Here is a 24,686-nt window from a genome sequence, read left to right as displayed (position 1 = left end):
AATGACTTTCCTACAACCATGACACTCTTTTGTTACCAATCTGCTGAACAATACAAAGGATTGACAAAGCTATTGCGACATTTAAACTGACCAGTTGTTATTGTAAAAGTTGATGAATACTCACCTATAAATCTTATCATAGCTAGCTCCTGGTTATTTAAATCTGAAGTGGCTACCTGGACTATTCTATTCTTCATTGGTGAGGGGAGTTCAAATTAAATAAATAATATTTTGTTTTGTATTTTGTTGACAAGGTTGCAAACCATGATTTAGAATAGTATATTAAAGTACTTATTCTATCTTAACAACATTGCACAGAAGTCTTATACATTATTATAAAAATGAGACCTCAATATTTATTCCCTCCTTCCTAAAACTGGAATAGGCCTACCAAGGTGCCCTTTCAATGGAAAGTATGTGATTCATACTATAGTTAAAGAACAAGTGTTTAATGAAAATGCATACAGTATGAGGTTTACATGAATTACAATTTTTGAAATAGTGCTATGACTTTATTTTATTTAATTTTGAGAATGAGTAGGCTTAAAAGTAAATTAAGTGCTTTATTTATTGTTCCATTGGAATTATGATTTTCCGGATTAACTGCAATGGTTTTCATAGTTTGGGATTAAGTATCATGTTAATAATTGTCATTTGTGTTATAGTTCGGGATTTAATGCATTCAGTTTGGTTGAAATTATACTTTGGAATTATAAGTGCAATGATTTTCAATTAAATTTAAGATTTGGAAAAAGTGTTATTTACATTGAAACTTCTTTGGATTAAGTACAATTCATTGAATTTATAGATTTGGATTTAAATGCTACTTTCCTTGAAACTTTTGTGGATTATTAAAGTGCAATGATTTTCATTCAAATGTGATAGTTTAGGATTTTGTGCATTTTTAAAGTGCAATGATTTTCATTCAAATGTGATAGTTTAGGATTTTGTGCATTTTTAAAGTGCAATGATTTTCATTACCATAAAATGTACTTTGGGATCTAGTGCAATGGTTATTTTTAAATTAAAGATTTGGATTAATTGCTTTTTTTCATTGGAAGTACAGCTTGGGATTACATGCAATGATATACATGTAAGTGGAATTATATGGAGAATACTTCTTAGTTTTATTTTCATTGTAATTGTTGTTCTGGATTAAGTGCTATGATTTACAGCTCTGGTTTGAGTGTTTGTTGTGAAAAATGATTTTATTGGGATTATGCTTATGGCTGAAGTGCATTAAATTTCATCAGAACTATATATACATTTTGTACATGTATATTTTAAATAATATGAAAAAAATGTGCAAGAAATTTATAAGAATCCGAACTAGAAGGAGTATATTTTAATGCATATATTTAAAAACCAGTATTCAATTGATTTAGCTTTGAGATGGGACAATTCAAATAAATACAGCATAACATTGTAACTTCAAGTTATTGTTCATTCCATGAAAGTGTTATCATTTTACTTTCATTTGCCATTTCATACTTGCTACCACTTGGGGACCTGTGGGTTAAAAGCTTTTTTTCTTGGAAAAATATAAACAATATTCACAACCTATAGTTTTCCACATCAGTAATTTTCTTTTGTTAGCAAGTACAAAAAATACATTGAATATGTTTCTATCAATTAATAAATGCAATAACAAAACAACAAAAAATACCAATTATGTAAAAAAAAAACAAAAAAACACTAAATTCCCTCAAAACACACTGTGAGTAATATTCATAAGCTGAGAAAATTCCATATGATGTGAAACATAGCGAGTATTGGCTGCCTTACACCTGACCAGGTAAATTTTCATGGGTGAGTGGCTACCTATTCATCAACTCTTACAATAATAACTGGTCAGTTTAAATGTCCCAATAGCTTTGTCAATCCTTTGTATTGTTCAGCACATCCGTAACAAAAGAGTCATGGTTGTAGGAAAGTCACTGTAAATCTAGGTGTTCTTCGGCACTCTTGATCATATTTCGGTTATTCACTCTTTCCAATTAATTATCTTATTAATATTTTACTGAAGAATTTATTTTTATCACATAATTAATATTCATGTATTAAATTAGGATGAGATGCACAATCAACAGGGAAGCTAACATCAGCAAAATTGAACAAAAATATACCGTAAAATGCAGAACTGTAAGAATTTTTGAAATCTGTCTATTACATCCGTAACAAAATTAAGTAAAAAGGCCACAATAAAAAATCCTAGTTTCTCATCCAATTTTGTTTAAAATTTGAGAGCAAGGTTAATTGTATCTATTTATTTTTTATTACCAATTTTTGATAGATCAAAACAAACAAAAAAATCACGATAAATTTTTTTGAGGAGGGGTTGGGAGGGGATGAGAATCTAGGGTAATTTTAGTCTGGCCTAACTTACCAACCCAGACTGGGTAAGATATATATTTGGTATATCTAAACAAATGGCATATTTCGACTTTTTTTCAGTTTGTTTATTAAACAAAAATATGTTAAACTTACGCTGGACAGAATGAAACTTAATCAGACACTACCTTTGGCCAGATACATCTCACCATGACTGCCTACCTGTCTTTAGGGAATGGATGGACTTTACATTTCTCCAGTAGAAATCGAACAACGGACACGTTTCCTTCTGCCGCTCCAACATGGAGTGCTGTTCTCCCATCATAGTCTCCAATGTTCATATCAGTCCCCAACAATGCATATCTATCATCAAAACATCATTCGACAATTAGCACTCAGTGAAAATTTCAACATGTTTTTATATGTGCTACACAGTAAAAATTTCAACATATGTTTGAAAACACATTGAAACATATGTTCAGGATCATTATGCAAACATTCATTTTTGTGCATATTAAAACATTAAAACACATAAAACACGTTTCCAAAATTATATGAAAACCATACTTTTTTCATTTTCAAAGTGGGAGGAGACAGTAGTAAACCTAAGCATACAGCATAAAAAGCATTTACTTCTGAGTATAAAACCAATTGTTGTACATCATAAAATCAAAAACATCTTACATCAGAATTAGCAATGGTATATATATATAACAAATTACAAATTTTAATCAATTTTTCTAAAGTCAGTCTTTCACTTTGTTGTATTTTTATTATCATACTGAAAAGATCAAAATCTTGTTTTTAGTGGACTATGAGTTGCTCAATTACTTTTGTTTCTTTGAAAGTATAATTTTGATTATTTTTTGTTTTTTTGCTGTGCCATGTCTGGTCTTTGTCCCTGAATTACATTCTTTTGATTTCAGCTAGAATCTTGGTTCCCTTCATTATTCTTATACATTATGCAATTTGCAATTACCAGTAATCATTACAAAAAAAATTGTTATCAAAGGAATATGGAACTAGAAATACAGTGAGGAAGCTTACATAAAAGAAACAACTCACTTCGCCTAGATTTCAAACAACCAAGATAGTGCATTATCTCCCCTTGCACAGATCTGAACTTTCTGTATGATGCCTAAAAGGAGGAACAGTACTTAAAAGATGTCTGGATAACCAAACAGACATCAAAAATGGGGAATTCTGTAAAGGTAGTGGGTATGAAAGTACACAAAAATAAAATAATACCTTCTTAACGCAGTAATGTCACCATTATAAGCCCCAAACAACAGATTAACAACTCTCTTGGCCTTTGATTCCATTTTTTTGGTTCTAGGATCAAACTTCTTTTCTGAGTGTATTAAACTGTCATAATTATGGAAATTAAATCTGTTTACTAAATCCTGAAAAAAAGAAGGCACAAAATAATTCATTTACTGAAGACAGGAAATGGTATCCACTCATCGCATCATTTAAAAAAAATAGTGAAAAAACTCATTTGTAACTGTAAAATCCAATGCAAGTTAAAATTGAAAGTCATTGGTGTGAGACGAAAAGTGAATTCAACAAGTTACTTGTGATACTTATACCACAGCACAATTTTATGTGTTTTTTTTTCTAGTATTATTTCCAAATATGACAGACATTTAGGAAAAAAATTAGTGGGAATACTTTAATTGAACTATTACATTTTATGTATGCCACAAATATTGTTAATAAATTTATGACATTGTTTCTTTTCAACCCACAATGTATCAATATAGGGCTGGCAAGTCTCATTACATGACCCTGTGAATTCTCGAAAATGGGTCCTTAACCCCGTTCAAAACCATAGAAAGGAATTTTCTATAGAGTTCCCAACAAAAACCCCTTATGCCTAAATACAATAATTTAAATATATGATGCTTGACTATTTCTGCACTTTAATCACAAATAAGAGGCTCCCAGGAGCCCGAACCACTCACCAGGTTGAATTTTACCTTTCAAAGGCACTAAATTTAACAAGAAGTTGTCCAACAATTTTGACTCAAGAAGTCTTTGGTAGGACTTATCATAAGATCTTCTCAACAATTGAAAGTTTCTTTTAATGTATCACAGTTTTCAGGATATTGACTGAAAACTGTTAAAAAAAAAGGTCATTTTTCCCCTTTCAAGGGCAATAACTTTTATCCCTGAAGACTTTCATAGTCCTACTAATATGGATCATTTCAGCTATTGAAAGAATTTGGCTAAACTTAACAGTTTTGGAGATATATGTGAAAAACTATTGTCTGACCCCTACGTTCTATTTTTAGTAACGGCTGCCATATTTTTTGATGGATCAAAAATCCCCACTTCAATTCTATGCACGATACTCCAAAAAACATTCATACCACGTTTAGTTTTTAATTGGTCAAGTAATGTTAGAGGAGAAGATTTTTTAAAGAAATAACATTAAAAATAGCAAAAATCGTTGAAAAAGGGTTATAACTCCAACATAGCCTAATGGATTAAAACCAAAATTTGACCACAGAAAGATCTCATCATGCTAAACACTTTTTTCCCCACATCAGAATTTAGTTAAACCTAACGGTTTAGGAGATATATGTGTAAAACTATTGTCTGATCCCTCTGTTCTATTTTTAGTAATGACGGCCATGTTTTTCAACAAATCAAAAATCCCCACACCAGTTCTATGCAGGATACCCCAAGGAACATTCATACCAAGTTTGGTTTCAATTAGTCAAGTATTGTCAGTGGAGAAAAATTTTTAAAGAAATAACATTAAAAATGGCAAAAATCGTTGAAAAAGGGCAATAATTCAAAACAAGGCTGAACAGATTAAAACCAAACTTTGACCAGAGATAGATCTCATCATGCTGAACACTTTACACCTGTCAGAATTTAGCTAAACCTAATGGTTTAGGAGATATATGTGAAAAACTACTGTCTGACCCCTATGTTCTATTTTTAGTAATAGTGGCCATGTTTTCAATTGGTCAAGTAGTTTCACAGGAGAAGAGTTTTGTATAATTGTTAACAACGACGACGAAGATGGACGATGATGAAGACTTTGGACAGGTGAGCTAAAAAGAAAATTCTGATAACAAACATCAAATTGACGAACCCAGAAGTAGAAATTATTTATGCTTTATGGTTTAAAATTATTACAGCAGTAGGAATTCTGGATAAAAAGCAAGACTTACTGGCTCTATATACTGAACTATGACCCTAATGTATGAAGATCTTAGTGTTGGGTACCATTTGGGAAAAAAATTAACAAGTTTTACCAGTACAAATAGACACTGAACAATTCAATAATTTGATACAAATCTCTTCATTTTTTCCCCCATCTGGTGAACAGATTTGATTAATGTTAGAACATTAAACAGACTATTATGTTGGTACCAACCTTACAGAACTGTATCCCTCGTACACTGTTACCATATTTATCTAGTGGCGGGGACCACATACAGATTCCCATGACATTAGGTACTACCAGTAATATACATCCTGATACTCCAGACTTGGCAGGTAGACCTACCTACAACATATAACCTATTTTGTAACCATATACTATATTATAATTATGTAAATAAATATTAGCATGTTAATTTCCCATGCAATATAGCCTTGAATATGAAGCTATATAATCACTTTGTTAAAGAAATAAACCTTTTTAGTAATTTTAGATATAGCATGTGAATGGAAAAAAATCAGATCATAGATGTACACTGAAGTACGTAATTGAAATACAGCATTAACATTGTCAGTATCAGAACTAGTTAAATATTATATACATCTATAAAAGAATGTATCGTATCTATACATAAATAAATGGATATCTGAAATAAAAGAATGATTATGTATTATGTTTTAGTGAATATTGTCCCTGGCAAAGCATAATAATGTAAACGTTCTAATTTTTGCTATTTTCGGAATGGACAGAAAACCGAACAATTAGTACTTGTGAAATTGATTTTTAACACTATATAATGCTAATCATTTTTTTTTTTGAAACCAGGAAAATTGATACCCACAAATATGTTCACTTGACAGAATCCACAATAATTAGCAACCACAAAGATCATTACCTTTACAGTATTCCACTTGCACAACTGTACAAAATAATTTCTGCACTGGGAAATATTCACCAATATAAACGCAATAACTTTACTGTAACCAAAACTTTTCTCTAAAGTTAAGAATGTCGACTAATTGTCTTTAGTACTTCATTTGATATTTCTGTAAATGCTCAAGAAGACTTTACATTGTACAATAAGAAACTGGAAAAATCAGAAACTATACAGTCAATTAAAAAATTGTGAAAGTGGAAAGCTGAAGAAATTCATTCATGAAATATTTCTAGAGATAGAAAGCATGACAACTCAGAGTTATCGACCAAGTGCAAAAGTAACTTATCCTGTGTGTATTCAATAGTCTAAAGATAGAACATTTGCACCAAGTCAGAATTTAAAAAAAACATCAATATTTTCAACTCATCAATTATTGACTAACCTCAAAAGCAAATCCCCCTGAGTAGTCGTACATTCCACACGAATGCATCAAGGACAGAGTATTTCGTACAGAGCTTGAGGAGAACACCTGGTCCCCTGTTACAGGGCATACCCCACCATTGGCTAGTGTGGCAGCTATCACAGATCCAGAATCACAGTCTACTTCTATAGAGCACAGCTGTAATTTAGAACAATACTTTTTGAGTTATAAGACTACACAGAGTTGAGACTGTCAACAGAATGAAGTGGCAATAAATCTCTAAGTTCAACATGCAAAAGATGCCAAATATATTTGATCAAAATTCTTCAATATGTTCAATATACATATAAACAATGTTTGAATGTTTTGGTTTAATAATTAATAATTACATTTACTGTGCATATCATTAATAATTACATTTACTGTATATATCATTAAAATATGCAAATGGCTTTACACATAAAGTTTCACGAGTCAATAAAATAAATCTTGAAAATGTTATATAAGCCACACCCACAATTAAGTGGACTACTTTTATTGATCAGTCTCATCTGTCAATTGCATATTTCCCATGTATACCAAAAAAATATAAATAAAATTTTTAAAAATATTCTGAAATGTAATTATAAGAATAGTTTCACTTTTGATATTTCATCAGCATGTAAAAGCATTGACAATAACATTTCCAATGCTTGTCAATTCTTAAATGAGATACACAATGTAAGTACACCTTTAGTGTTACAGACAGACAGACAGTCAAAAGGTTTATGTCCATTTTCTGTTTCAAAATTTAACAAGAAAAACATGAATTAGGCATGAATTTGGCAAAAAAAAAACAGATTTTTGATACAATTTTACAGATCCCATAAAATGACTTTTCATTGATAAAAGTTTACTTTGCATCTATTGTTCTACCCATACTCAATCTGTAAGGGTTTCTTACATATATTTACATTTTATAAACCTCGATATTTTACATATACAATGAGGTTTGCTTCCAAGTACTTCCATCTAGACATAGCAATACATATACATGTACACCTCTCTAAATTATGAAGGAAATAAAAGATATATGTTATTTGTATGCATCACATCATAAAGGTAGCATAGTGTTATGACTAAGGAAATTAGTCTTTAAAATAAAATGAAATCCTTTTGAACATATTTAAAACTACATGTACCTATCTAGAACTATCTATGTAAATATTTTATACTGAAATCCTAACATATTATTCCTCATGTGGCATAGTACCTACTTGAAAATAAAAATCCATGGTTTCCATAAGATTGGTGCCTTCAGGGAAACACTGTAAAAACACAAAAACACACTATATTGCAATCATCAGAAACATGAAAGCATGTATATCTTTATTGGCTTCTTGGATTTTTTTTCTAGGATAACCTATGCTGACCTTCTTACTTTTGTAATCAATATTAACAAGAAAGTGACAATTGTCATGCCTCAGACATACCCAATACTACAAATTCTGTCTAAAAATGATTCCTTTCCTCTTTCGACTACCCCGCGAGTGTTTCTAGAAAAGCAGAGGACACTTACCCTACCGGTGCACCTGGTCCCAGTTTTTCGTGGAGTCCGAGTTGCTCATCTGCTTTTGTTACTTTGTATAATTTTAGTTACTTTATGTTCTTTGTCATGTATATCTGTTTTCCATGTATGGTCTTTGTCCCTGGATTACATTCTTTTGATTACCACTATAACCTAGGTTCCCTTGATTACTCTTTCACTAAAAACTTTATAATTTTTTAGGATAATAAACAAATAAAAATTCCCCTATCCCCATATTAGATCAAGAGGAATCTGATTACCAAGCAATTAATGTTAAATGGCCTAATTAAATGCAAGTTAGAAATGCATTAAACAAATCCAATACCTTATTTTCCCTCATATAATATCCAAGAGCAAAGTTACGATCTGCTGTTTCCCTCTCTGACAAGAACCTGAAAGTTAATATAAATGCAATTTAACAAAATTAAAAAAAACAAAAATTGGACTTAGCTAGATATGGAATGAGGAAAAGCAATGAAATAAACTCTAATCCTGAAGTCTTTAGTGCTACTTTTTTTAACTACATAGAACTGCATAAATGTTTAGCCAAGTTACAAATATAAATATATTCAGAATTATTACTTGTATTACATTGCTGAAAATGATACAGAACTAAAATTACAACAATTAAAATTATTGAAGGACTTTTCTCAATACCTCAAAAATAAAATTGCATTTTGATCTTAAAATCTTAAAAATAAACACACAAATTTTTATTTTAATTTTATAGTATTCAAGTACATTGTAATCTGTCAAAACGAAACTAAAAACAGAAAAACCAGTCTAAACAAGATACAAATTCTACAATACAATAATGGTTTGGTTTCATTGTACAATATAAAATGTTATTGTTGTCTATTTATCATACATCCCCTAGGATAGAAAGAAAAATTAGGAACAATGATTGTTGCTGATTGTATGTGAATCGTATACTACAGGCTATATCATAGTATTAATGCTATCACACAAAATGTTTTAAAAGCAGTGCCTCCCTAAGTGGGTGCAAAATATTTTGACAATTTTGTGCAACCATCTGCACTTCAAAAGAACATAATAAATTTACAAGGTAAACGATGTCTGAAATGAAACTATGTTTTTAGTTAGTGTTAAATGCTAGGGATAAAAAAAAACAACTAAAAATACAAATGATTAATGATAATTTTACCGTTGAATAACATGTGCTCTTTTGCTTTGGTAAAATGTGCTAAAATGTCCCTTTGCCTCTTTTCCCTAATTTTCAAGCAAAAATGTGGTTATTGAATTTGACAATGCTGAATAAAACTCACATACACCAAGCCTGCAACATATCAGAATTAATGAAGTCTATGTAATGTGATCCACATTGGCTTCCCAGATACAGCACTAAAGTTTCAATTCAACGTTTACAATATATTTTAAGGTCCTACCTATAAGAGATTGAGCTATATGATTTGAATATGAAGTAAGAGTCACGCACTTCAACATTCATATTGTCACTAAAGAGTTAAATTGTAAATCTCATTTCTAATGTTGACATTTTACTGTTAATTCTTTTCTTAAGCAGAGAGGGTCTTTAAAAAAAATGAAAGTTCAACCATGTAAATATTGAATACTTTATGCAAATCTTTTTCATAAGTTTATTATAATGCCACATTGTTATGCAAAGTCTAGATTTGATTTTTGTCAAATGTCTTAAAGTTTCAAAAGTTAAAGTATTTTAAAAGTCAGTTACTGATCTCTATACTGACAATTTTTTTACTGGAAAACCTATTTACATCTTCCATTTCATGACATTTAATAATGGTAGAAGAGTAATATTGAAAGTGATTCTCAAACAAATACTAGTAACTTTTTACAATGGTAAAGGATATCCATACATTTAACTGTTTCATGAAATATAAAGCCATTTTTTTAAGCAAAATAATTATTAAATGTTATATGTCAAAAATACTTTGTATTAGGGCAGTAAGAACAGTATCCCCTTTCCTTGAATAAAATTTTAACTCCAGTGTGTTCCTGGCCTTTTTCCTATGACCTTAAAATTTATTTTGTTTGAAATAATCCAAGGGCCATAGTTTAAGAGATGTTAAAATTCAGAGTTTTAAAAATGATGACATGAAATAATTGCAGAGTTAAAATTCCTAAATATATTTATAAATAAATATGGAGTTCGGTTTGCTCCCAAAAACTATTGGAGGGCAAACAGACAAAGTAATATATAGAGGGCACCTGCATGCATAATGAGGGTCAATTTCTATATATGGATGCTCATACTACATTTTACTAACACAGAATTGTTAAATGTGAGGTGTTCTCCTCCTGCTGTCCTTTTAAACATTTTGGTAACCTAAAATGAAAAAAGTACCTCTATATGAAGAATGTCAGAAAAATTCATTTTGGGGTTATTTCATTGATATTTTGTGACAGTTAATGTATTGACAATTAATACCACACAAAATTTACGCAAACAGTGGAATAATCAGAAGACATAAAATTCTTTTAAATATTCTTAAAAATTTACCTTGAAAGTAAGGACTTTTAAAAACAAACTTTGTCAATAAAACTTTATTTAAAAAAGCAGAATTCTGTAATTCAATTACTTTAATGTTGAGGTACATTTATGGATGAAATTGTCTACGCCAATGTAGACCCAAGTAATATTTTGATTTTCTGCAGCATTTAGGTCTATGTTATCAGAATTCCTGAAGATTTGGAGGGTCTACATAGGTACAGGCATCACAAATTTGAAAAAAAAATTCAATCTTGTACCAAATTTCAGCTATTTTTGCAAAAACTTGTTGTACTACCATAAGTCCTCAACAAAAATGCAGATTGGTAACATTATAATACCATCTTTAGAAATTCGGCCTAGAAGTGGGCCCAAAACATCTCTTAGTGTATCTATCCCTTTCAATCAACCCTAACTATATGAGTTGATAATACAAAACTTACATAATCAAATCTATCAGCAAGGTTCATCTTATTCCTGAGTAAAGAACAGGTAACTACAGCACCAGAGTTCACCATGGGGTTATGTGGCTTGTCTGAAGTTAAATATAAATTTTTCACTATAAAACACCATCTAATAAAAAGGCAAAAGGTACAATCAGACACTGACACTCTTGCCTATAAAATCAATGAGTTGCAACTGTGAAAAATGTGAATAGACATAAAATGGACACTAAAGGCTAAAACGTGGTACAGTCCATTATTATAAAGCTGCATACAGTACCAAACATGAAGCTGCAAGCATATGTTGTGCTAGGTATACCACATTCACACAGGAAGTTGAAATAATTCAAATACACCACCCACTCATAGAGCGGATCACAAATTGTAAACATATTAATTTTCGCAGGTTCTGTCAAATTTGCAGGTATCAATTTTCACAGTTTCAAAAAAAATGATCAGCATTGTATAGTGTTAAAAATTAATTTTGGAAGTACAAATTTTTGTAGTTTTCTATCCACAGCAAGAATAAGGAAAATTAGCACAGTACACCACAAAAATTAATTCATTTACAGTATAATGTACATAAAAATGTTACACAAACATTAATTGCTCAACTTCCTTGATACAGGGGCATATCTTAGTTCGACAACCTTGTCAACACTGATTTTTTTTATGCTTCCTTTGCTTTCAAGTGAGAAGTTTGTGCCCCATATATGTCATCCAAAAATTATTGTTATACAAGTACCTTAAGGTATTTTGACAATGTTAAAGGATATCAGACATCTGTCTGGGTGATAGCACACTTAGTGGAATTCTGAAATAAATATGATTAGTTACATGTATGCACATGACTTTTGCAGTATTACAATTTCTGGAAAGATTTTCCAGCATTCCCATATTACCCACTTTCTTTAAATTTCATTGAAGAAACCAATTTTGTCTTCAAACAAGTCTCAACTTAAACAATTTTTACCCACTATCTATAGTAAATTCAGATTCAGATGGAGAAAAACATTTAGTCACTCCTAAAGAAAGAAAAAAATCTTACTAAATCACAGACATCATTAATATCATTTATTTGTACATACAGAATAATGGCCCTTTAAAGACAACACAAACAATACTGTAGTGAGCCTGATAGTTCTCTGTGTGATCATTTTTTTAAACTGACGAATTGTTGTTTATCCACAACATCAACTGATGTGACATACATGTAACATTGCCATTTGAAATTTTGAATACTTATTAATATCACATCAGTAGCCTGAGATATAAATTAACAGGCAGTAAGAACGATGGAAAACAATGGTTGCCAATACTTACTATTTGCATCAAGAGAAATGGCATTAAAAGATACACCACTTGGTTCATGTCCAACATACTGGTGCACTGTTTCTTGATCAAGTTCCTCCTGGACCAGTGCATAACACAATGGCTTACTACAGGACTGTAAACAAAATGGAACATTATAATTCCCTATGGAATGCCTGCAAATAAAAGTAACACATATTAACATGACAAACTTAACTCAAAAGAATAATCTTAGAAAATGACAGTACTGTACAGCAATATATTTTTTGTGGATACTCATTTGCACGATTTAGGATGTCAATTCAATACTTAAGTAATTTAATAAAACTCTCACAAAGATGTATAAAATAATAAAGGGTTTTATTTGCAGCAAATTAATATCACATTTTTTTCTCACTATAGAGACAAGGATATTCATATTTTTGGCCATGTGAGATTTACCTACTCACCCACAGATGACATTAAACACAAATTTATGACATCTTGTAAATAAGAATGAATAGTGACAAGCAGAGCATCATTCTGAATTGGCAAACTTATCACAAAACATTAAAATTGACAAAAAGAATCAAACACTGTAAAAAGAAATACACGACTAGGAAATCTCAAGACACCATTCAGTAAGATTTCAGTGCTCTTTAGTTTGGCACAGCCATAGAGAACCTGAACTTTACCCTTAATTATCTGAGAAATTTTCTGTCATGCACTCTTGCTAGTGTCACATTCTCAACAAAAATAAGTTATCAATAGTAAATCACGATCCATAATGAAAAAAATGATAGTAATATATTTTCAAAAGAATTTAACTGTTTTGACTTAATATTGACTTTCTTTCCTAATCTAAGATGCAACTCTGATTGGCATTTTTATCCTACACATGACCTTTTGAAAAGTTTAGAGGCATTTAGGAATCTAATAAAACTTTCCACATAACCGTTTTCCTTTATTTGTATGATTACTTACTTTAAAAAATAAAAAAAGAGAAAAAGGTATTTTTTATATGCTATCATATAGACTGATGTATAATAATCCTTTAATTGACCTAATTTCATACCTAAAATTTGTAAATACTGAACCTAAGTTTAATAGTTTCTGAAGGAATATATTTTTTAACTCCAGAGAATGTACATTATACGTACCTTTGTCCATCTATGGTACAAATAGACACTCCCCAGTAATCAGGACTGTATCTAGAAAGTTGGGGAATGTAATTAGCTACCTGTAAATAAAAATTAAGTAATACCAAGTACCAGTACAATATGCAGTTTTACATTGGTTAGTTCTGAGTCACATTCATATTTCTAAGCTATTACTTTCTTCCGGAGAGTAATTTCACTATTTATTATATAGAAAGCAGTGTTTTATCGAATGTTCCCAGTGTAATAAATTTTGATAATTCACACTGTGAAATAAATTCGGTAAATTCACTCAATGACTTTCTTCCACCAAAACACCACAATTTGATATCAATTCACTAATCACAGAAATTAAAATTTAAGTTTAAAATAGTGTTTAATTCTGAAGAAAATCTATATGATAAATAGAATAATCAACTGGATTTCTCAAGTAACTAAAATATGATAACTAATGCCAAGAATGCTTGAATATATTACTCGTGCCTGCAACAAGTTCTGTACACTCATTAAATCTAAGCATTTTTCAGCACTTGTGATCAAGTTTTAATTATTTACTCATTTTAATTAATTCCTTATATTTATTTTTTCCACCACATTAGACGAGTTAGATTATGCAGATGACATCGCTCTACTATCAAGGTTTAATGCCAGTACAAACCAGCCTATCACTAGCACCAACAAAAGAGTGATAGAAGATATCAACACTTTCACATACCTAGGTGCCATTTTAACCAACTCAGGAGGCACCGAGGATATTAGACGAAAAATTGGCCTAGCAAGGTCAACCTACAACAGATTATCTCCCATTTGGAACAACAGTCAAATTCCGTCTTTTCAATTCAAACATCTTATCTGTCCTTCTCTACGGAAGCGAAACATTGAAAATGACCAAAAACGATGAAGACTTGGACACCTTTCTCCATTAAAAGCCTAAGAAGAATCTTAAAGATATACTGGCCACAGAAGGTAACAGACGATGAGGTGAGAAGAAAAGCTGACATGGAAAATATAAGTGTTACCATCAAGCAAAGAAGATAGAAATGGCTGGGACATGTACTACGGATGGATAACACCAGGCACGCAAAGATAGCCATCGCATGGAGACCAGATGGTAAAAGAAAGAGAGGCAGACCAAAGGAAACCTGGAGAAGAACCATCGAGAAAGAAAGACAAGACCTAGGATTTCAGTCATGGACCAAAGCAACCAAGGTGGCAAATGAAAGAGATAGGTGGAGAGGATTCTCCTCAAGAAGAGATGGAAATAAGAAGAATAAGAAATTTATTTTTTCCAAGAGGTAAATATCACTTTTTCATTTTCTCCACAGAAAAAAATATCACTTTAACATATTCTTCCAAAAGTGAAGTATCAATTTGGCTAAATATTCCAGAAGTACTACTACCCTTCTAAGAGTATGGCTTAAACTTCTCCTATAATATACATGTACTTAACCTTTACCTAACCAAATCTGTGTACCATTTTGACCTATCCTTTCAAAATTACTGCTTTTACTTAAACTGCAGAAGTATCACATACAATCATTTTCTAAGACCTTACGCTTTAAGACTAAGTAACAATTCTAAAGATACAAATGACGGGGAATCTATGGACAAAACAATGCCAGGAACATCAAAACCACCAAATATGTGATACATTTTTTTTTTATCACCTTCTTAAAAGTACATGTATTACCCCCTTTAGATATCTATAATTAATACAACTTCTATAACTTTGCTTAGAGGTTGAAGGAATAATCAAGGGAACCAAGGTTATAGCAGTAATCAAAAGAATGTAATCCTGGGACAAAGACCAGACATAGGAAACAGCCATACACAACAAAGAACATAAAATAACTAAAATCATACATACAAAGTAACATAAGCAAATGAGCAATTTGCACAAGTCAACCTCTGATAGTATTCACTGTTCTGGATTTAATTAGTATTCTGGTACGTTTGTTGCACTCGCTGCATCCATTTTCTTTTATTTTAGTAATTTCTGTTAGCATAATATTTAATTGTCTTTGTCTAGTGGCCCTTCATCCACCATACATTTTACTTACCTTGCCTGAAGTATTACTTTTTGCTTTCCAGTACATTTCATCAATCTGTTGTTGCAATGCAGGAAAGTCTGGGATAATAAAGCTATTATGGAAAGCTTTGGCTATTAACACTATATTATCTGCTATACATCTGAAAAATAACTAAAAATACTGTAAACAAACTGAAATGAGAATACCCCCTACTTAAAGTTGATTTTCATCATAATTTACTTTAAATCTTTAAACATGTTAAACCTGCAGTGACCTGACATTGATCATCTTCTTTCATGCACATCTACATATGATGCTTAACCATCCTGTAACATTTCATCAAATTCCCTTCAGAAGGGTTGGAGTTTAAAGGTTTTAACATGTCAGTACACCATTTAAGTTGGATTATCTCCCATTGCAGATATCATACAATAATTATCTTCCTTTATGTACATCTACATATGATGCCAATACTTTCGAAAAAATTACATCAAAATCCATAAGCTGTTTAATAAAAGAGGCACTTACAAGATATGTGAAGAGACAACAAGCAGAGAGAGAGTGATTCATATATACCTTGTAGGGGTTATAAAAAAAGGTACTTCCAGTAATCTTTCCATACACATTAAAGAAAATGATGTTTAAGGCAAATGGCCAAAAAGAACAGTTACATTATAAATATAAGGGTTAACAAGTTCACAAAAAAGTTGTAAATAAAACATCAATAGTGAAAAACAAGTGTTATTTCTTAAAGCATAACAATGTTTTGTAATACTGGTGGTTCAGAAGAATTTTAAACTAACTCTTTAAAAGTCTCTTTATCAATAATGGAACCTGATGATTCTGCAGCAGCATGTACACTGTTGAGATTGTCTATTGTTTCCTTCAGCCTGGGGTCAGACTCTCGCAATCCATAGTTTGACAGAGCCTAAAATACGTGAAAAATAGCATATACATACATGTACAAATATTTGAAAGAGTTTCAACATGTAAAAGATAAAATTTCCTTTGATTTGAACTGATTTGATAAAAATCAGCAGTTGGCCAGTAGCCCATGTCTACTAGATTTTGAGCTCGGCAACCAAACCTTTGGATAAATTTAGTTGAACATATGGAAAATATTAAACAAAAATATGGTCTGAGCTACCACCTTGTACAAAAAGTTTCCTAATTTTTACCGCTGTGCTGTGCTCCCTCAGAATAATAGATTTTCCATAGCATGAGGTTAAAAAGCAAACAATCTGTAGTTCTACATAGGAACACAATATTTAGTGGTAAAGATGGTCTTCATTCCAATGTATGACAGCAAACAGGAAGGCTCTTCCCTAGCAAAGAGAGCTTGTGTTAAAGTTTGTTTTTCTTGTCTTTTTTCTAACTTCATAATTTAGACATAAACCTTTTTTAGTATATTTAAAAAGGCTTTCAGCAGAGTTTTTTTTCACAAAAGGAGAGATTCCTAAAGTAGTTGATTCTACTTACAGTTTTGAATCTCTGTATACTAAGTTTGTGATCATCATCACTTAGGAAGTCAAATAGCCTGTCTTCAAAATTCTGAATGGCCCATGCTGATCTGTAAAATAAGATGTCCACCTTAACTTTTATGAATCTGCAATTTATATCAAAGCACAATCTTCTTCAACAGTTGCAAATCAAAAAATACCAAAAAGACACACAATAAATATATACTCAGTGCAGATTCTTGAAAATATTATGTATTTCTCTCCATGAAGAAAACTTGTATTTGAATCCATTTTAACTTTGGTAGATCTAGAAAATACTCTTGTTCTATGGGTACCGATTTTCTTGGTTTTAGTGGGTAGGCCAAACCACGAAATTTAGTTCCCAACCTAAATTCCTAAAAAACCTCAAAACCTCAAAACAACAAATTCAAGAATCCACGAACTTGTGTTTCTTCCCTAATCCATGAAAATTGGTATCCACAAATTAAAGTACTTCACAGTATTACATTTTATGACCCATAAATATTTGTTTTTAATTTTCTTTTTAAAAATAACTGGACTGTGTTTCTATGGATATCTTGCAAAACTTTTAAGATAACAATGTGTACTTTGCAGTACTAACTATACATCCAGGAGATTTATTTCATTCTTATAAAACCATTTCCTAGCTGTATATATGTCAAAATATAATTCTAATATGACGTTCTTCAAAGCTCTTTGGACCACAGACATGGTAAAAAAGTGAAAAACATGTGAACAACATTTTGTGCAACAAATAACCTGCATATACATTCTATCCTTCCTTCAGGGATTGAATTTCAGAATTTTTTCCACTAGCTAAATTTAGCAAGTATTGAAAATTTACACTTACTAAATTTAATTTTTTGGGGTTATTTCTGGACTTTACCTATAAAACATGTAGATTTCTACTAGTAAATTTTAGCAACTGGAAATAATTTCTACTAACAAAATTCAATTTCAAAATGGCTTAAGCAAGTATTTCCCCTTAAATTTGATCACTGTCCTTAACTAAGTAGTAGTATTCCCTCGGACCCAGCTCCGTCTCACTGAGGGCAATAGGGTAAGGAACAACTTAAGGAGGTGGATCTAGGGAAAGAGACACAACTCTTAAAAATCATTGGAATGTTTGTATTCAGCATTTGACATCAATCTCATGTAAACATCAAAGTAATTTGGATTTATTTCATTCAGTTTCAAATGAAAGCTTGATAGGGTTTGGTGAAATTGAATATGATACAAACATATTACTGATTTTAACAATAGTGTCCCTTTCACTTGGTCTACCTCTTAACTTAGAATTGCTCTCATAATGGGAAATACTAAAAATTAAAAAAATAACCTGTATACTTAAAATAGCTTTGCGCATCGATTCAGGGACTGTATATTCTAAATATATATTTAATTCTTCTAATGCAATGCACAATATTTAATGTATGATTCGATTCAACTTTTCATTTCGTTGATTTCAAAAGCAATCATACCACATCTCCAATTTTTCGTTTTAATAAAAGTCATCACTTTGCATAGTAACTGAGGCATGGGCAATATTTCCATATACATGTAATTCATAACTTCTTTGAAAGAGATTAAATATTTCTTCTTACTTTTCACCAAGCTTTACAACTTAAATAAGTCATGGACAGTATACTACAAAACTACTTCATGCAGATTTCTACCTTAAGATTCCAGTTTGTACAAAGTAATTGTTTAGTAAACACACTGGTCCATAAAAACAATAGCGACAATAGCAACACACCAACAAGTGCTTTCCAATGCACAGACAATGACAACAGTGGAAAATTACAGTTTTAGCATTCTGTTAGGGCATTTATAATACTCAAACTGTTTCTGGAATGACATGAACTGGCAGTTTAATTGTTATAATTTTCCTCCATTTGTTGTCATTGTTTACACTTTCGGAAACCATTGTTGGTGCACTGGCATAGTTGCTATGTAATTTTCATGAACCAGTGTGGTAGATATCTAGCAGTTTAATAGCATAAGAAAAGTTTCTGGAACAACCTAATGAGAACTGAATTTTTACTGACCTAGCCTGCCACAGTGCCACTTACATCTTATATATTATGTCTCACATCTTACTGGAATTAACATAAGCATAGAAAAGTTTGTAACAAGAACTTACAGCCTTCTCTTGACCTGTAAATGAAGCCAAGCATAATAATGTGTTTGTTGATGTTCCCCTAGCTCAGAACTCTGGTAGTTACAATGTACATGTAGGTAGGAATCAAATTTTTCTTTATGAACTGACATCCAAAACCTATTTACCAGTACATGTAAACCACTGACAAAACACTACCATTTATGACTACTAGCTATTTAAACCCAGGAAAGAAATCAAATTATTAATTCTGTTTAATTCTGTTTTAAAAACCAAAAAGAAATTACCTTTTATGAGTAGGTAGTAGAACAGCACACAAATTTTAAAAGGTCTAACATTCATTCCAAAATATTCAAACCATAATATACATGTTTCATTATGCTGATGATGTGAAGTATACTAAACTTGATGAGTAGCAGATGAACTATATGTGCATCAAGAGACATATACACACACTGTAAGCTCCATTTAGTCCAACAAGTCTAAATCATTCACCCTACAATTGCATATAGCAACAAATGAAGCACAAAAAACAATAAACTGAATTAAATGTTCAAGTTTCCTGCTCTTCGTCTGGCCCTAGAGCCACATAACTTGTAAATTTACAATGTACTTAGATCTAATTTTGAATAATTTAATTTGATTTGCAATTAACTCTTTTGATTAATTAGTTCTCTTTGAGCAACTTGGAATATTTCACTGCATATTATTGTTGTTACAGAGGCATATACATGTACATGTTACTATTACACAGTATATTTTTATGTACATACATATATATCTTGCAATACATATAAAGGAACATGTCCATGAGTTTTCTGCATTGACTAAAAAAAACAGGAGTTGTTTAACTTAGTATTGCTGAAACAATTACAGTTCTTGTAAACAATACTTTGTCCAATGCTAAATATTTGTAGCTAAAGCTGCAATTTATTTTTTTAATTAACCTCATACAATATCGGGTATATCATGTACATACATCAAGGCTTTAGCCCAAATATGAACTACACATGTACATGTAATTCACAATCACTACTAAAATGCAATTTTGAAGACTTCAATGTCATCATGAAGACCACTATCATTATAAAGACTTCATTGTCATTAAGAAGACTTCATTGTCATTAAGAAGACTTTAAGGTCATCAAGAAGACTTTGTGTCATTACCAAGACTTCAATGGAGATTTCAGGTCATTGTGAACTTCACTGTCATTATGAAGTCTACAATGGAGATTTCAGGTCATTGTGAACTTCACAGTCATTATGAATTCTTCAATGTCATTATGAAGACTTCATTATGAAGACTTCAATGTCATTATGACAACTTCATTGTCATTATGAAGAATTCAATGTCATTATGAAGATGTTTTTTGTAAATTGAACAGTGATGATCAGGCTCATATAGATCTTTGGTTCATGTCCCATGTATCTTAAGAATGAAGAGAAGCTACTTTTTGTACTTAATGGACTAAAAACTTATTGAAGTGAATAAAATAAACCTGACATTTTTATTGTAAGAAAATCATAAAAAGAAAAAAAAAAGATAAATGTTTTGGTTAATGCAATGTTTGTGCTCATAAATAATAATCAGATTTGAATTTTGGATTTGTAAATTGACTAAAAGATTTATAAATGATAGCTGATAATGAAAGTGGGTTCAAAGTTTTCAAAAGCAAGACTACTGTTTGCAAAGTTCTAAATTTTTCATCATTATTATATTAATAAACTGGCAAAGCTTTTCTTGATTAATATTCAATACATTCTAAACCAAGTGCAAAGCTATCTATACAATACCTGGAGTCTGCTTTGCCCCTATAAAAACAAAATCATTACATCAAGAGGTGCATAGGTATACAAATAAATGTACTAGGGTGAATGGAAATTTCAAAGGCTCAGTCTCCAATTCACTCAGGTGAACAGAGAAACCATTTGTGACAGATGTACAGGTATAGGTAACTATTACACAGGGTGTAATTAACTATACAATATGTTGATTGAGCTTTAAATTTGAATTTTTCCCATGAAGAAAAAAAATGAAAAGTTCCAAAGTTTCAACTGACAAGAAATTATGAACATGTATACATGTACATGTAAGCAGAAACTATAAAACATTTTTTATTGTTTGGACAGGATGCCTATGACATAATCAGTCGAACAATTTTATGATTAATGCTATAATTAAATCCAGTATACATGTATCAGGTAAAGTAGTCTAATGTGATCCATTCAGAACTGCCTTGAAATCAAAATCTAGTTTCTCACAATGAAAATATTTTTTATTGCATGCACATTGTGTTAAAAGAATGATCAACATAAAACAACTTATTTTTGGTGACCCAACACTACAAAAACACAAGTTTATTATAATGGTTTATTAGATTGTCCTACATGTACATGTACATGATGTAACGTCATATTAATGAAACTTATACAAATTAAAATGTTTAAAGCTGAGCATGACCCAATTTACATGCAGATATATATACATACATGTCATATCATTTGTACTTGTTCTTTTTAAAGAACAATAGCAATGCATATATACATGTAAAAATATTTACATTCGTATTTTAAACTCGACTAAATTTCCAACAAAACTATAATAGAAACTTCTATTGATAGATGCTTATCACAATTTATATTATATAATTGGAGAAATGGCATCTCTTTCAGTTCAGACTACAAAAGGTTCAAACATACATTTACCATTTAAGTTGCAATGTTTATTGCCAAGTTAGTTGATATCAGTGACTACCAAAACATACAAACATTGTGGCGCAAACATGTAGATATATTTCAAACTCCAACTCAAAGGTGCATGTCTACATAGAATGTGCAAACACTTATAGACTCTACTTAGTCAGTACAAAATGTACATGTGTAATTCATTAGCATTTGTTCTATTTTTTAATAGGTCAACAACAAAAATGTATGTGGTTCCTATTATATATATTAGAGTACAGGTAAGTAGGTAGGGATTTTTTTAATAATTTTTTACATATTGAGACTATGGGAGAGAAATTATGTGACTCACATAGTGCTCAGTGAAAAGTAACTATAAAACAACTTTAGGGCACACTGTTTTTGGCTGAAAAAATAGGGTAGGATGGATAATAGGAAACACACCTTTTTTTCAATTAGGCCTATCTGCTAATAATTTTTGCATATATACAAATTGAAAAAAAGTGGGTTTCCAACTGCTGGAATTTCCTAACCTGATTCATCAATACTGTCAAAGCATAAAACTAATGTGTGAATTTATTGTGGTTCTGTTGTGTCATAAGGAAATAATGTGTCAGTCTCTGTAAGAATCAGGCTGTAGGTGAAACATGTTAAATGGTATGAAAAAAACAACACAATTTTGAAATATTACCTATTTTGACTTATAATTGCACCATCAGAATCAAAGAAATAAAAACAAATTTCCCACGTAATTTTGGTAAACTGGGTTATTAATTTCATTGAAATGCTGTGAATTGAACATTTCAAGGGTAGATAACTCTGTCAAAACCTCATTTTTACTCGGAAGTCACATGAGTGGCGTCAAGTATTGTAAGTATAAGAATGACAAAAGGGTTTCTGTCAGATAACATCACGGATGGAAATGCTGCCTTCAAATTATTGCGTGATTCTCTTTTAAACTTTAAATATTTCACAGATATCCCAAATAAATGATATTTCAAACATTTTTAAGTGTTAATTTTCATCTAAATATTGTCGAACTGGTAAATTGAGATGCCAAACTATTTTTTGACCATTGGCTGTGTAGTAATTTCAGTAAGTTCCCGGGACTACTGAATATTGCGATCGGGAACCAGTCTAGTTAAAAGCCAACACAATTTAATTGGAGTTATCTCTCTTTGGGTGGTGTTGGATTTTAACTATGTCCCATGGATGGTATTATAATCAAAATCATTTTATCAAGAAGCGTCGCATTCAACATCATCAACTTCCTTTTTTCAAGTTAAAGGTCTCAAGAACGTAAACAAATGCAATATTTGCGTACATCTTTGTTATGTTTTGCTGCAGGTTGCAAGGGAAATATGGGTTCAACACCAAAACATTCTCAAACCTTGGTCCATGTCATGACCGGCACTCTAGCACATTGCTTAAAAAATAAACTTTGGGAACCTATCTTGCAGGTTGCACGCAAGTGACTTCCGAGTTTCAGCACCTTCGGTGCTTTGATTCTAACATTCTATTGAAAATTTTCTGAACAAATCCAGTGAAACAAAAATCAAATAATTTTCTATTCAATTACAGAAAGCATTAGTGAATTAGTGAAATTGTATTGTCAGATTGGTGGGTTTTTGACATACATGTCTCTATTTTCTAATTTTCCCATTTAGCCTGATTCTTACAAATACTTATATACATATGTATATATATATATATAAATCTTACAAACAAAATACTTGCACTTACATGACTTAATGCATCTTAATTCAGATCAGTGTCACAGTGATGCTTAAAAACATAATGCCAGGTTAAAAAACTCAAGTACCTGATTTACAGTATGCTAGAACTAGAGCTAAAAATTATAATCAGACAAGACTCACTGATCTTCTTGTGAAACTGGAAAATTTCTGCTGTCATTGACGTTAAAGTGTAGTTTTCTCCGATTAATGAAAAAGGCTCTATGATAAAGCTTCGGTGGACATGAAGTGCACAATACTTTTAAACTATTCAGAACCCGGGCATAATGATTCATGATACTCCTGGCCAGTCAAATGTTCAGTTGGCACCAGTAAAAACAAAACTTAAGTTCAGTAACACCGGAAGTAGTAGTCTGCTTACCATGTCTGCACATGCTCCATTTAGGAGCACCGCCAAGAAAAAGTTCGTATTTCTAGTCTTTAAATCAACCAGGACATATTTAGTAATAAACATGGTAAAGGAGCACTAAAAGCTATATTGAGATCAGCTGGGATTCCACAAAAAGGGTTGCTTCAACATTTTTAGCATTTTTTGTCAATTTTACGCTATAAGAATGATAAATTTTCCTATAAAAAGGGGTTAAGTAAGTAAGTTTTATTTCAAGTCGGGTTAATCAGTACATATAACAAGTAACATATATATATATGCGCTCTAAGGAGCTTTTATGCCGACTGACAACCATCTGCACCCCTTCTGGATTCGCCACTAGGAATGAGGCGGAAACTTCGACTGCACTTTGACCTGTGCAGGTCCGGGTGTCAAAAGAATAGGCATGCAGCAGCGCTAAGCTTGTCATAAAAGGCGATTGAATAGTGCTCAGAACCTTAGCCAGGGGCTAGGGCGCTCTGCCCGCAGAGCAACTGGTTT

General features: G+C 31.3%; 1 protein-coding gene across 2 annotated transcripts in view; it reads right to left on the bottom strand.

The window, feature by feature from the left end:
- The window catches only part of LOC148598591 (glutaminase kidney isoform, mitochondrial-like), a 31,592-nt gene extending 7,430 nt beyond the window's left edge, over nt 1–24,162 (bottom strand). Inside the window, exons 1-15 of one of the 2 annotated variants that reach the window (XM_088562552.1) lie at nt 23,942–24,162; nt 21,177–21,194; nt 17,262–17,352; nt 16,586–16,710; nt 15,813–15,942; nt 13,756–13,835; nt 12,629–12,792; nt 11,306–11,397; nt 10,642–10,700; nt 8,700–8,766; nt 8,064–8,114; nt 6,829–7,005; nt 5,723–5,854; nt 3,580–3,734; nt 2,554–2,694 (exon numbers count right to left, since the gene is read on the bottom strand). In XM_088562552.1, the coding sequence (XP_088418678.1) occupies nt 2,554–2,694; nt 3,580–3,734; nt 5,723–5,854; nt 6,829–7,005; nt 8,064–8,114; nt 8,700–8,766; nt 10,642–10,700; nt 11,306–11,397; nt 12,629–12,792; nt 13,756–13,835; nt 15,813–15,942; nt 16,586–16,710; nt 17,262–17,352; nt 21,177–21,194; nt 23,942–24,093 (1,634 nt within the window). In that variant the 5' untranslated portion in view covers nt 24,094–24,162. The remainder of the gene's footprint in view (nt 1–2,553; nt 2,695–3,579; nt 3,735–5,722; nt 5,855–6,828; nt 7,006–8,063; nt 8,115–8,699; nt 8,767–10,641; nt 10,701–11,305; nt 11,398–12,628; nt 12,793–13,755; nt 13,836–15,812; nt 15,943–16,585; nt 16,711–17,261; nt 17,353–21,176; nt 21,195–23,941) is intronic. The other variant, XM_088562553.1, reaches the window with a different exon arrangement.
- Between the last annotated feature and the right edge of the window lie 524 nt (nt 24,163–24,686).

The sequence above is a fragment of the Perna viridis genome, chromosome 14 (assembly GCF_037379345.1).
Source record: "Perna viridis isolate PV_CMFRI_1.1 ecotype Kerala chromosome 14, ASM3737934v1, whole genome shotgun sequence".
NCBI classification, from domain to species: Eukaryota; Metazoa; Mollusca; class Bivalvia; order Mytilida; family Mytilidae; genus Perna; species Perna viridis.
Note: the sequence above shows the minus strand (reverse complement) of the source record. Positions and strands in the feature narration are given on the sequence as shown.